The sequence below is a fragment of the Girardinichthys multiradiatus genome, chromosome Y (genome assembly GCF_021462225.1).
Source record: "Girardinichthys multiradiatus isolate DD_20200921_A chromosome Y, DD_fGirMul_XY1, whole genome shotgun sequence".
NCBI lineage: Eukaryota > Metazoa > Chordata > Actinopteri > Cyprinodontiformes > Goodeidae > Girardinichthys > Girardinichthys multiradiatus.
Genome location: NC_061818.1, coordinates 14,654,309 through 14,668,457, shown reverse-complemented (window position 1 = coordinate 14,668,457; position 14,149 = coordinate 14,654,309). Strand labels below are relative to the sequence as shown.

The 14,149-nt window shown below is 38.4% G+C and overlaps 1 protein-coding gene across 1 annotated transcript in view; it reads left to right on the top strand.

Annotated features, from left to right (window-relative positions):
- Positions 1-14,149, top strand: part of LOC124864887 (meiosis inhibitor protein 1-like) — a 25,195-nt gene extending 11,046 nt beyond the window's left edge. Inside the window, exons 4-8 of the mRNA XM_047359847.1 lie at positions 2,414-2,583; positions 3,674-3,788; positions 8,419-8,518; positions 10,984-11,118; positions 13,963-14,149. Of these exons, the coding sequence (XP_047215803.1) occupies positions 2,461-2,583; positions 3,674-3,788; positions 8,419-8,518; positions 10,984-11,118; positions 13,963-14,149 (660 nt within the window). The 5' untranslated portion in view covers positions 2,414-2,460. The remainder of the gene's footprint in view (positions 1-2,413; positions 2,584-3,673; positions 3,789-8,418; positions 8,519-10,983; positions 11,119-13,962) is intronic.

Here is a 14,149-nt window from a genome sequence, read left to right as displayed (position 1 = left end):
ATCCTCTTTTTTAATGCAGTCGATCAGTGGGGCTGTGTCTCTGTTCCTTTTCCATCCAAGCTTATCTTCTCCGTCCGATCTTGTTCGCTGGTCTTCTGCGAGGAAACAACCCCGTTACCTCCTTCAGCATTGCTTTTATGGTGCTTGATGCTTTCACCAGTCAGCCCCTTATTAGGCTTCTTAGTTATTGCGCAACCCTTTCCGCACGGCTTCTTGGTTATTGCCCAATACTTTAGTCACGGTCACTGTGATCCACGGATGCTGTTGTTTCAGCCTTGGAGATGCCAATAATAACCACACAGCTGGCTGTAGTCACATCCTCCCTTCCTTCTTTACAAAAAGGTTTGCTGTCAGCATGCAGCTGGCTCTCGTCACTCCAAGTCATCCTCCAGTTCTTTCCCTAATCTGCTCAGTTTTAAACTTTACACAGTATTACACATTTCATTCTTTAGCTTTCAGCATTTACTTTAAAACATAGTTACAATTCTTTTTATTCATGCTTCACAAATGATTGTTATATTTCTTTCATATATAGCTGATTGAGAATGTCAAACCTCAATATTTTTTACTCTAATCCTCAGTTCTTAATCACATTTCAATCATACATCTTTTAACTTGTTAATCAAAGATTGCTAATTTCATTTAATACATGTGAAAGAATGTAAAATCATACATCATTTCTTTAGATATACTTGTTTATATTTTTGAAAAAGATAAGACAGATAAAATGTGGCTCCACACAGGCCTTTCCAGTCTCTCTGTGCCAGAATATGAGAACATGCTTGTTTCACTCTCCACTGCTCCAACTGTGTGTTTTAATAATTATTGCATGGATTACACAAAAGGATATTTATCGTAGTTTTTATGGATTTAACTGTAGCAGTTAATGAGTGTTGCATGGATTACATGGAAAGATCTCACCTTATTTTGACAATAGTGAAGCTGCTGAGAGGATGCCAACAGGAAGGCCTGCTGTGTTTCGAGGGCTTCATTGATCTCAAATGCAGAGATACACAGGCGTAGCGGTAAAGCGTGCAACGCATACTACAGGTCTTCCCCCTCTCTCCACCCCACTTGCGGTCTGCATACTTTCAGAAAATAACAAAAGCATAAAAAGTGATATGGCACGGGTTTAAAATCAACACCTTCAAGCTAAACTGAAATTTGGAGTCCTCTACATGGACAAGCTAAATATCTTCTGGAAGAAACGTTTTATGGACAGACGAGACTTAGATTGAGGCATTTAGTCACAATGATAGAAATGTTTGGAACGGAGAGGGGTGTTTACTGCTGGAGGCTTCACCAAAAATCAGCTAGATTCTTTTAATTTGTTATAATGAACCAAACGCAAACTTAAACCGATTTTAAAACTGTTAAAGCGGGCTAACTTTAAGCCTCTGGAATGAACCTCAGCCTGTAAGAACCATTTTGGACTATGCTTAAAAGCCATAATATGACAAGCAAATCAACCAATTGTAATAAACTCAACCAACGCTGAGAAGAGGAATGGTCGAATATCCAGAACAAAAGACATTCCTGATGGCAACTAAAAGCGTCAGGTCAAGGTGTAACTTGCTAACTGACATTTAACCAGGTATACTATTATATTTAATAATATTTAGAATATTATTGAAAAGCTAATCTAAGTCAGTAACTCAATTCAATAGGTGAAACACACTGATCAGTTACACACAGACTGACGTTTTCAAACCTTTATTTCTGTTAAATATAAAATGATTTCCCACTTAAAGCAAATTAAAAGACAACATTTAATATTACAGTATTACATCAGACCAATAAAGAAAACATTTTTAATACAGAGATGTGGGTTTAATGAAAAGCATGTTTAATACCTGCCTAAAAGTAATTTAAGCAATTAATCCTCATCAGAATGCATATTCTAATTTATCCAATATTACTGTAAGCGATGAATTTTTTTTCCCCGTGTCGGTTAGAGAACATCGGCAATAATTTTAAGCATTGACACCCAATTTTTGTTCCCATGTGACAAAAAAAGAAATAGCAATGGTTTTATAGAAAATCCAGGATATAATAGTCTCAATACAACACCTGACCTATTTATGAATCTGCTCACAGCTGAGCATGTAGTCATTTTCCTTCAGAGGAGGAGACTGTCAGTGAGACGAAATGCAGGCTACTAGTCGCCAGTGTTGCCAGTCCTACCCATTTAACTTGCGGAGTTAGGATTGGGTTCATCATTAATCAGACTGAGATCCTGTGATCTACATAATGACTAACATGGCCTTATTTCAACATTGGTTAAAGTCATGGTTGTCATGTGAAGATTACATAAATTAGTATCATGTACACACATTGTGATCCGTTTGTAATAATCCTTTTATAACACTTGTAAAGCACATCATCAGAGTCTGTTGTATCTTTCGTGCGTTAGGACTCCTCTGGCAGCTAGTCAAGCTGGAAGAAGCAGTGTCGGTTCTGATGAGTACCTCAGGCATGTGCGATGCGAACGAGGACGGCCTCAACAACAGCAGCCAGACCCTCATCCAATACCAAGAGCAACAGCCTGCTGACCACAGCCTACTGCCTCTCCTGCTGAAAAAGGTCTCTGTCTAAACATCCTGCTTCCACTCCCAAGACCTGAACTCTACCACTGACTATAATCATAACAATAAACTCTAATCCTGGATTAATGTTCCTTTGAACGGGAATTCAGTTAGGGCTTTAGCCTATACAAATGTTTGTTCTTCATGTCTGGGAAATCAATGGGTAGATTATATTTGGTTGAGTTTCCTCAGTGGTCACTCGCAGCTCATGACGTCGGTTGGTTTGTTTGGATTGCCCCTGTTTTGTGTAAAGTATTACTCTCGCTACAATCACAAGCTCAAGATAACAATATTCCTATAAATTTAAGCAATGACAAACTGGGATTTCATTTGTCCGTACCTTTGTCAACTGTGGCCAGATTATAAACTGTAAAATTGAGTGGATGAACCCTGCATGATAACCGCTGTTTTAAAGCCTTAATTTCAGTTTTTCTGAAATTAGAAGTGACCACAATTTGCATAATGAAAAGCTGATTCAGCAACAGGGATAGTTTTCTGCAGTTACTGTGTGTTTAATTATTGATTCTTTTTCAAATTGGCTACCAGGACACTCAGGGTTTCTGTGCAGTTTTACACAGATAAGTATGTAAAAATAAGAGATCTTCACTCTAATTATTAAATGATAAGGTTTTCAGAAGGTTGTTCTGCTTCACATGGGCCACTCCATCTCATTACTAAATATTTGTTGCTTAAGAACTTATTTTTCTCAATGATAAAATAAGTGAAGAAAAACAGAGGCCTGAATATTTGAATATTCAATCAGCTTAAGGAGGTAATTTCTTCCATATCTGGGCATCTTTCTTTATCCAGGTTTTCACTATTTTACAGTTGGAATAAAACTGAATTTCGTTTAGTGTAGTTGATCTGTCTTAAGCTACAGTAACCAGAACTATAAATGTAAAAAATTATATTAATAGGTTAGAATCCCGTTTTTGGAACGTAAATCAGCTTAGAAAGTGGAAGGGCAGCAGAGTGGTGTGGTGGTTACGACATGGCAGTGAAGTGTATTTTGGCGCCACGCATCTTAAATTTCAAATTCATATTCAGGGTCATATTTTAATGGATCCTAACAAAATATTTTTTTCCAGCTGCTGTTGAGTGGTGATGAGACGCTACAAGTGACCAGTGCGAAGTGTATCGCTGCCATTTTGGTTCGTTCTCCCAGTCAGTACTGTGCTCTCTGCATCAAAGCTGATTTACCAGGTAACAGATGAAAGCAGACACACTAGAGCTGGGAGAGTCGTTTGAAAAAGTTAGGACACCCCACTGGGTATGCTGAACACTTAAGAAATGTAGACAAGAAAAATGACCTTGTTTTTTTATTTTAAAAAACTTCCAACAAAACTGCTCTGAAGAAAGAAAAATAGGACACCACCTCACATCTAGTTTAGCCTTTTTGGTTGAAGTAACTTCAGTGAGATGTTTTCCAGTTGTAGCCATCTACCAGTCTCTGACATCAGTCTGAGGAGAGTTTGTCCTACTACTCACTTTCAGCTGTGAGATGTTTTAGGGGTTTATCTCTGGTTTTAAATCACCACACAGCATCTCGATGAGATCGAGATCTATGTTTAGACCAGTCCAGGACATTGTCATGTTGCAAGGTCCAGTTCCTCTTCAACTATTATATCAACAGTAGCAAGAGTCCTCTGTAGGTCCCATGATGACATCTTAGAGTTTTTGGAGACTTTGTTCCAAATCTTTTAGCGGCTTTTGGGACAAACTTGTGTGGATGGACGGACTTGCGCATGTTGGTTGTTGTTTTCAGTGTCCTTCTCTTGTAGACTACTTTCCATACAGTGGAAGTGCTCATATTAAATTAAAACTCAAACCTTTTACCTGACTCATAAGCTGCTACGTTTGTCTTTCTGAAGTCCCCGGGCAGCTCTTTTGATCTCCACAGGGTCTCACTTTCATCTCAGCAGTCAAGAGCCAACAATGCTAAATGTCAGAGGTGTAGCTATGGCCAACCTCCCTCAAAACACTGGGTACTGTTTTTTCCCATGATGTGAAACATTTAATGTGATTTTAGCCATTTTAGAAATAAATAAATGTGGGGGTGTTCTAATTTATTCCTGTTTTACATTCTGTGAAACATTTTAAAAGTACTTAGGCTTCAATTGTTTAGTTATGTTACTATAATCTCTGAGAATTTGTCAAATTTATGTTAAACATCCATACGTCAAAATATCTTAGAAAAATACACAGGTTGTTGTAGTGTGTCTTCATTGTTTTATCTTGGCTTGTTTTACTTTTCTTTTTCTATTTAAGTTTAAACGTAATTTTATAAAACAGGGAAAAAAAACTGAAATATTTCCTCTGCCTCAGAATTTTACCATATTGATTTGATTTTCTTAGTTTCTTTGTAAACCTTATAGAAAGATTGTAGAAAAACATTCTCTTCTTTTGAAATCAGTAAGGTGGAGAGTTTTATAGAGTTGCAGAGTAACTGTACTTTTTATCCATCGTGTCTTCATCTCTTGTAGGTTTTCTCTTTGACCATCTGGCCAGCAGTAGTAGTGAGATGTTGCTGTGGTCTTGCTACAGTTGCTTGGTGTTACTGACTGAAGAACCGCTTTTCTTCTCCCAGTGTCACTCTGTATATGGTGAGACCTCAGACTATACATATAAAAAGATTTCCCACAGGAGGGAAACCAGAGCTCCCTTCTCAGAGCACTGATTCATCTCATTAAAACAAGTAGACGGGACTTTTTCCTAATTTAGCTTCACTTCTGATTGTTGTTCTTCTTTCTGTACTGGGTGGGGAAGCTAAACGGATTAGAAACCAGTCCAGTTTTGTACTTAATCCTTGCATATCTAAAAATAACTAGTGATGGATAATTGATAGAGATGCAGGCCATTAAAAGCTCATGCAGAATAGTGTGCTTTGTGGATCTTTTTGCAGTTATCGGAAATTTCAGAAAATTATTCAAAGTAGGGGTTTGAGTTTGTTCAAAGTGTTACTGCTACATTTAAAGTATTTTATAACATAATATATACATTTCAAAGATAATTTTGCAGGTATAAAGTGGTTTTTAAATGTCTTTGCAAAAAGGACACCTGTGTAGCTGATAAACGATTGATTTTAATTAATAATATTTTGTTCAGATTGGGTTTTAAGTTGAATTTCATGATTTTTAAAAGTTATTTGTCCCATATATTTATCAGATCTGCTTTTATCCTTTAAGCCAGATGCTTTATGTTCCTTCTGAAAAATGGTTTTTAATAATACCCAATGATGACTTTGTATTTATTCCCATTTAACCCAAAGGAAGTTATGTCTGGGATTTTATCACAGTTTTACTTTGACCTAATTTTATTTATTTATTTTTTGCGGCACTGAGGGCCTTTATTTTTTATATTTTTCTAAACTAGGCAGACAGTGGGGTGGAGAGAGGAGGAAGACATGCAGCTATAGGTTGTTAAAGTTAAAGCATGTGCAATAATCAAGGTTTTTGAATAGGGCTTAAACGTCAGCATGGCATTGTGAATATTGGACATGATTTCACACATTTTAAGCTCTGCGGTGATATTGTTGAATACAGGTTTTAATTCAGAGGCTTGTCTATTTATTCTGACACAGAAATTGTTTCCATCCGGGAGACTGTTTTGGCACAAGCACTCCTCTCTTGTCTATAATACTTCACATTATTGTTGCTGTTGGAGTGTCTTAATGTAACATACTGTATACAGACAAGTGTGATTTATAAGACCGTGAAGGCATGTGCTGCCAAGAGCTGCAGCTCTGTAGCTAGCTGGCTATGTTTTGTTCCTCCTAAAATCAACATTTTTCTTATTGGCCTGGCACCATCATATTTTGTGCTCCCGACTGACAGAGCACGTCAAACTCAGTTTTATTTGTGTTATGTTACTGCTTCAGCTGTGATATAGTAACAATGGCTGCAAGGTTAAAGTGAAAATATTTCATTACACTTCCTATCTGCACATTAATGAGAATACAGCACATAAATGCTTTATTTACTCTAAATATGACCATATTTATGACAGGTTTCCGTGGTTGTATTTTTCAGATTGGAGTATTACAAAGTATCACAAAAATGCTGTTTATGCAAACATCACTATCTGGTGAAGCGCTAAGATGTTGTCTTCTCCTGAGGAGAGGGAGAACAGCAATGAGCAGCACTCTTTAGTCCTCGCTAGTCAATACAGTCTGATGTAACGGTATGCAAAAATTAAAAGCATCCATCCCTCCCTCCCTCCACCCATCCATCCATCCATCCAAAATTATGAAGTCTTCCTCCTTTATTCTGCTAATAAAAGATCTAACCTCATCAGAAACCTGTCTCTCTGGAGCGGTAAACTCACAGTTCATGTGCACAATTTGGAGTTTTGGCAGTTCTTCTCTTAGGAATTCAAAGCAAGTTGTAAGCAGTGAAAAAAACTATCCTGCTGAAAGATGAAGAAATGTTCAGGTGAATAAAAACCAAATCCTAAGCTAGTTTGTGTTTAGTTGGCCAGATGTGCATCTTGTGGTCCGTCTCTCTGGCTTTTCACACCCTCTCTTCATTGCTCTTTATCACTTTATTTCACACTCTTGCGCTCTACTGACTTAGCTCTTAGAAAACACATATGTATTCACATGGATGTACATTTTTGCAGAAATGTTTTGAACATTTTGTTATAGCTTCATAATCAGTCCCAAGAGCCCAGTCTGAAATTAATCAATAGTTTAGTTCAATCTAATGTGACCTGAAGGCATTTCTCTACAGCGTAAGTCAAAATAGTGGAATGCTCATATCTGTGCATGCACTAGCATGTTTAAGGTCAGTTTGGTGTGTTTTTTTAATACTGCGTATGTATGTTTTGTGTGTATGTTTTTTTTCTTTTTGCATGTGCACCTCAAGGGAAAATACAGCAAAAAAACAAGCATTACCATTATTAAAGTAATACAGTGCCCCTGGTTGCTGGATTCAACTGTTGCATTGCTGAAAACATACATTAAACATAGAAGTATAACATGTTATCTCTTTAAAAAACAGGATAATACATAATGCATATATGATACTTGATCATTTGTTTGGTTGTTCATGCTTTGGCATCCTGCAGTATACCACAGAGGGCAACAGTTGAAACTTGCAGTGGCCAGGGTGAGACCCGCTTTAATGGCGGTTTGTTTGCTGTCCTTATGTTGCACGATAGTAAGATAGCAGGAGACAGTGAGGTTTTCTGCAGACTTAATCGCTCTTGAAGAGCCTTTATATCTGCACCGGTGCAGCCCACATACCAGAGACTCACGCTGTATAAGGACACATACTCAATTGCAGCTTTCTCTCCATGGGATCCTTTTCTAGCAAAGTGCCACCTGTGTTGTGCTCTTGAAACAGCGAGTTTAATGCTTAAATATCTTCATTCTTATGGTAGAAGACTCTTAGCGCCAGAATTTCATGCTTTTGATACCTCTCTCTGGTATGCTCTTGAACAACAACCCTTAAAATCTGACTGAAAATTGCTGCCAGTACAGAATAAATATGCCAATATGCACAATATCTGCTGATCCACTTCTTCATTATGTTGATGTTAGATGCTGTTGCAGGATCTGTATGAAAATGAGCTCATTACAGCAGCGTCTATGTAGCAGTAAATTAGAAACACGGATCATTGCCACTGTATAAAATGAGTGAAAATGAGGGTTGCTGTCTGTGTGCATAATTTCTGTTATATTTATGGGTTGTCCTATATTTGAATGTAGGAAGTTGTAGTTGAGCCTATTTAAGGCGTATGATCTCAAAACACTTGAATAAGAGGAGGCCAGTGTTTGCTGTTGCTTATGTATGACGTTCACTAACTGTGTGCTTGGTTTGTGTTTGTGTGCTAGGTATCGAGTCCCTAGTGCGCAGCCTGAAGGAGGCTCTGCAGCTGACCAATCTGGAAGTACCAAAACAAGGTTTTTTGCTCCTCACTGAAATACTTGAAAGGTGCGCTTTTAAGAAATTATGAGATTAATATTTGATATTGAGAAAAGCTACTGGTGCCTAAAACTATAATTTAAAATTTAAGCAGTTTAAAATTTTTAAATCATCAGTTTGATAGGTTTGTTAACCCATTAAAGAGGCGACTGTGGCTCAGTAGGAAGAGTAGTCATCTTGCAATCAGAAGGTTGTGGGTTTGATTCCAGCTTCCTCCTGCTGTATGTCGATGTGCCCCTGGGCAAGGCACTTAACCTCAAGTTGCCTACCGATCTGCGTATCGGTGTATGAATGTGTGACCGTTAGTGAGTGTGATTGGGTGAATGTGGCTCTAGTGTAAAGCGCTTTGAGTGGTCAGTATGACTGGAAAACCGCTATATAAGTTCAGTCCATTTAAATTAGATTTATTTTTATTCCTACATGACAGTCGTAAAAAATATACTAATATGGTACAGGGAGTGTATTTAATGTTTCTGTTAATAGAGCAACCAAAAGCTTTTGAAGAGGCTCTAAGGCTGATGCTTTGAGACACACAATAAAAGTTGCTACTTGGAGACAAAATAAGGAGAAATACAGTAAGGAAAGATACAGGCTGTTTTATTTTTTTATTTTTTATCTATTCAAATAAACTTGTAGCTTTAAGTTTTAAGTACGTATGCCTTACTGACCTTCCCATCTTCCATCTTGTATCTGCTCCATACAATCCCTATGATTTCTGAGGTTTTGTCAGAGTTTGGGGTTGTGTGGGACCAAAACGCAGACAAACACTGGGCAGCAGCATGATGAGAAAAATTGTCTTTTTTTAATGAAAGGTTTCAAAAACCTTCAATGGGTTAACAACCAGAAGACGTGGAATATCAGCACAGACCAGCAAGGTAGTTAACGGGAGAAACCAGCAAGTGACAATGAGAATCAGTGAGTTTTTAAACAGAGGGAAGTGCAATGTGGAACCGATGAGAAATGGAGGCAGGTAATCAGATGAATACTGAACAGGTGTGAGGAGCAAGCTGCAGGGAACTGAGGGGGAATGTATCTGAAGAAAACGAATTAACAGAGAAACCCAATCTAGATAACAAAACTCAGGGAACAAATCTAAGGAAAGTCTTAACAAACATAAAGTATGGGAATCTGGAAAGTAACAATTAACAAAAGTAACCTGAGGACATGAGGGAACCTAACTGATAAAAAGTAAACAAACACAAAACTGCTCTCCCACAGTCTGAACTAAACAAAAAGCGCCATTTAGCTTTAGGTTAAGCTCGTCTTGAGAAAGTTTGGTGGTTTTTTTAACACCAAATTGCTGATTTTTTCCTGGTTGCTCATAATAGATTTCCTGTACAGACCAGTGGCAGCTCAGGTGCATTCCTGTCCTCAAATTTTGTTTGCCCTCCTGTTCACATTGCAAACCCTCCACTGGCATCTGGTTGATGAAAGTTTACCCACCACTTCATTATTTTACTCACATTTGGACAGCGGCGACTACTAATTTCCAGCCTTGGTTGACATTTGCATAAAAAACTGTCTTGTCCTTTAAGCTAATTGGTCTGTTAAATAAAAATATCCTTTTACTTACATTTGGTGACTTTTCAGTGTTCTAATGTTCTGCATCTCATTGACATAGTCTTTACATAATGTTACTTTTTCATTAATTTATTACAGACTTAATTAGATTGTACATTTCTGACAGTGTATGTGAATTACACTTAGATTACTTGTCCACAAATCGACCTCAAACTAACTCCAGCTACACCCGCATAGAGAAGTGGCTTCTTGTAAAACATGTTAACTGCGGTGCACTGGGGAGTTTAATTGGATTTAAATTAACTGTCTGGTGTCTGCTTGATGAAAATGTATCAAAAGCTAATAAAACACCATCCTATTTTTGCAAGGTTGACATCATTTTAATGGAATGCCACCGGTCACATGTTAATGATAGCAAGGAGAAAAGATTTAATAATCTGACAGTGAAATTTGTCCTTTAAGAACTACGTTTAAGCACAAGTGCTGAACAAGTCAAAATGAGTGAGTATGTGGGTGGATGAGGGTGTGTGTACTAGAGTTTTTTTTTTTTTTTTATCAGAGTTTGCCTTTAATATATCATGGTTTTACTTTTTGATGTGTGACAGTGTTTTGTTTGTTTTGGGGTTCTACAATTTCAATTTTTGGTGTGTTTGTGCACATGACATTGTGCATGCGTGGGTTATTTAGGATGTTCTATGCAACAAGTATTGTGGCAACAGCGACCCAGTCCACACCTGTTATGGTTGTGCATCGTCAAGGCAAACTTTGGTGATGTTTGTAATGCTAAGAGGTCAATGCCCTTTATTCATTATGTGTACTCTACTCAGCCTTAAGGAAAGAAAATAAATAAATAAAATAATTTGATAAACTTACCTCTGTAATTACACTTAATTGGTAATATTAAATGCTGTGATGACGGTGTTGTGTATGTTATGTGTTTCTGTTGTGAACAGACAGCCACCAAGCATACATCTGTTCCCCAGTGGTTCAGGGTTTGTGGCGGTGTCAGAGGCTGTGACAGCTGGGGTCTCTTCCTCCTGCCCGCTGGTAGCGGCGCAGGTCGTGAAGGCTGCAGCTGCTTTGTTCAGGTATCCACAAGAAAATGTGTGTTGCTACATCCATCCATCAAATACTATTATATGCTATAATATTTTATTATATTTCTCTTTCTTGTTGCTGTCTTGCTTTTTAGGGGAGGCTTTATATTTGTTGCAGTTTTCATTTGCTTGTAAAATCTTCGATATTTATTTTTATTAATGAAGGATAATCTTACAATGAAAATCTAGGAATTTTACAACCTTCATTTATTTAGTACGGGGGTAAATATTCTAAATGCGTTGGTCCAACAATTTTGGACCTTCTAACAATTCCTGTCAAATAAATGTAACTAAAGCATATTTGCTATTTTTTGTCTAAGATCTTTTCATAAGTAATCCATGGCTTTTTGTTTTTTTAGAGAATAAATAATGACATGAAAACCAGAAGAAACCCCGAAGAACAAGCCATTCAATTAAGAAAGATGTCTGCTAAACTTCATACGTCAGGAAATTACTACAAGAGAAATAGGTTTTCCTCTACTTCAACAATCTACAGTCAGAACAAAAATAAAACAATAGAAACTGCAACAAACAAGGCTGAATGAGGACCAACATTTATTTTGCCTCCACACGTAGTGAGTAGGATGGTAAGGAAGTTAGATAAATCCCAAACTCACCAAAAGTGGCATCTTGGTGAGACCGTGTCTCATATCTCTGCCAGGGGTGCCATTAATGTTGGAGGGTGCTCTAATTTGTCTTTTTATGACAACATCAGTGGGAGATAACTTCAAATAACCTGTACCTGTACCTGGTTAAAATAATATTGAAATCTGATAACACCTGAGCATGTTATTTTTTTTTATGTCATTTTTAAACAGACAGCTAAACTGACATGTGAACATTATCTCACTAAAGAATCTACCTTCAGGAATTTGAGATACATGAGATTTTATCTGACTACAATCATTTCACACCAAATCCAGAACTACCTTAAAAAGAAAATATGTATTGTTTTGGATCTAAACTATTTATAGTTGAAATAATTGTTGGAGGGTATGGCATGAAGAAGCTTACAGAACCAAACATCTTCAAAACAGCAGAGATCTGACACTGAGGTTGAAGAACTAGACACCCTCCACCCAATTACTATGCCTTGGGATCCTGCCTAAGAACACCACAAGCCGGATCGGAGACATCATGAACAGGAAATAAGCTCCGGACTTTGGCCGAGGATGCTGACACTCCTCTTGCTGTTTCATACAAGGATCACATAGCCCTCAGAACCAAACTTGGAACCTTGTACTTCCCCTCAAGCCTTAGATGGAGTTTACCACCCACTCTGGGCTGTATTTACAAACAACTTGACTTTCAGAGGACCGGACCCTGGTGAGATGGGGGCTGTTGTCAGCCCCATGCTGTCCACAGGCTGTGCCTTGATCTTGGGATAAATCCCCCCACCCTTGCTGCTGGGGAGCTCTTTAACTATCCCATGGTGTTGGACTCGCCTACCCCCAACTCCTCAGACTCTGCCTCCTCCACAAAGGACATGATGACCGGATAAACGAGATCTTTAAAAATGCTCCTAAATTGGTCTCTGCTCTCTAATCCTGAGTCCCCAAACAGTTTCCCAGAACTTTCTTGAAGCCAACCCAAAGTTTTTGCCATAGCTTCCAAATTCCTCTTATGCTTGATATGTTTGCTTTTGCAAACTACAGAGTTGCAGACCTAGTACGTGTCAGCTGGTTCAGGGGCTCCCCAGAACAACCAAGCCCTAAAGGCTTCCTTCTTCAGCTTGTCTGCTTCCATCACCACTGGCGCCCTCTGGTTGCCGCTTGTGGCAAGCACCATGGCCTTCACGCCACGTCTGATGACCATCTCTGCAGTAGAGGTGCTGAACATGAACATGAACATGGAAATTCTCCCAGACATTTGACTAACCAGTAGGTGTACAGGTGATAGTTTTATCCCTCTCTGTTTACTAGATTGTCCAAGACCTAATAATCACAAAATCAAACCTTAACCTTTTTCCTAAGGTGGCCTCGGACAAGTCACACTTACTCACCTTGTTCTTGAATGTACTGATAATTATGGGTATTTCATGCCTAGAAAAGAACTACAGAAGTACATAGCACAGAATGAAGAGGGCATTCCTCTTACTCATACATGCAAGACTGGAGTACCTGGTCCAGGAGCTGGGTTCCACAGCTCAAGCTGTGCATTGAGGTGAGTTTAACTGTATCTAGTTGGTGCTGCTCAGCCTCACCCACCAGCTGTGGATCTTTTCCTGCCAGTAAAATTAAGCATTTCACAACAGCTAAATTATGCTGCAGACGTTGCATGGTCAGGTCCTTAGCCTTACCTGGCATCTGGCTCATGGTGCACCTCAAGCCCTAGAAGCCAAAGCTCAATGCCCAAGGAGCTTGCAGTTGTGCACTCCTAAAAACCACTGTGGACCAAACAAAAACACAAACACATCCCTCACATTTGCAAAGAAAAAAATTGTGATGATCTCCAATACTTCTGGATAATATTCTGCGAACTAACTGCTTAAAAGTGGAACCATTTGGAAGGTGTGCATCCTCTAACATCTGGTCCAACTGACAGCATTTCAGAACAATAACGTCATTCCTACTGGAAGTGTGATGGTCTGGGGCCGTTTCTACCTCAGGACCTGGAGGAGTTTCTGTAATTAATTTAAGCATTATATCTGCTCTAAAGCAGAAAATCCTGAAGGAGAATGTCTGGTATCAGCTTGTGAGCTCAAGATCAAATTAATATGTGATGAAGATGTTGTTCATTAGTTGGCTGTAGAATAACACAAACTCTTACTTTCACAATCCCTCTTAATGTATTAGTAGGTGCTTCCTTAATTAAATCAGCGTCTCTTTTCTTTAGACTCACCCATCAGTCCAGACCACTTCAGTACCAAGTGGTAGAGGAGCTGATAGAGGCCATCACCAGAAGGTTCTCTGAGCTAACTCTGTCTTCCCCTTCTCATCATCGAAGCACGTCAAGTTGCACCATGTTTTACTACAGATGTGAAAATAGAAAACAAAACGTAGATCTTTGGAGAATGACATAA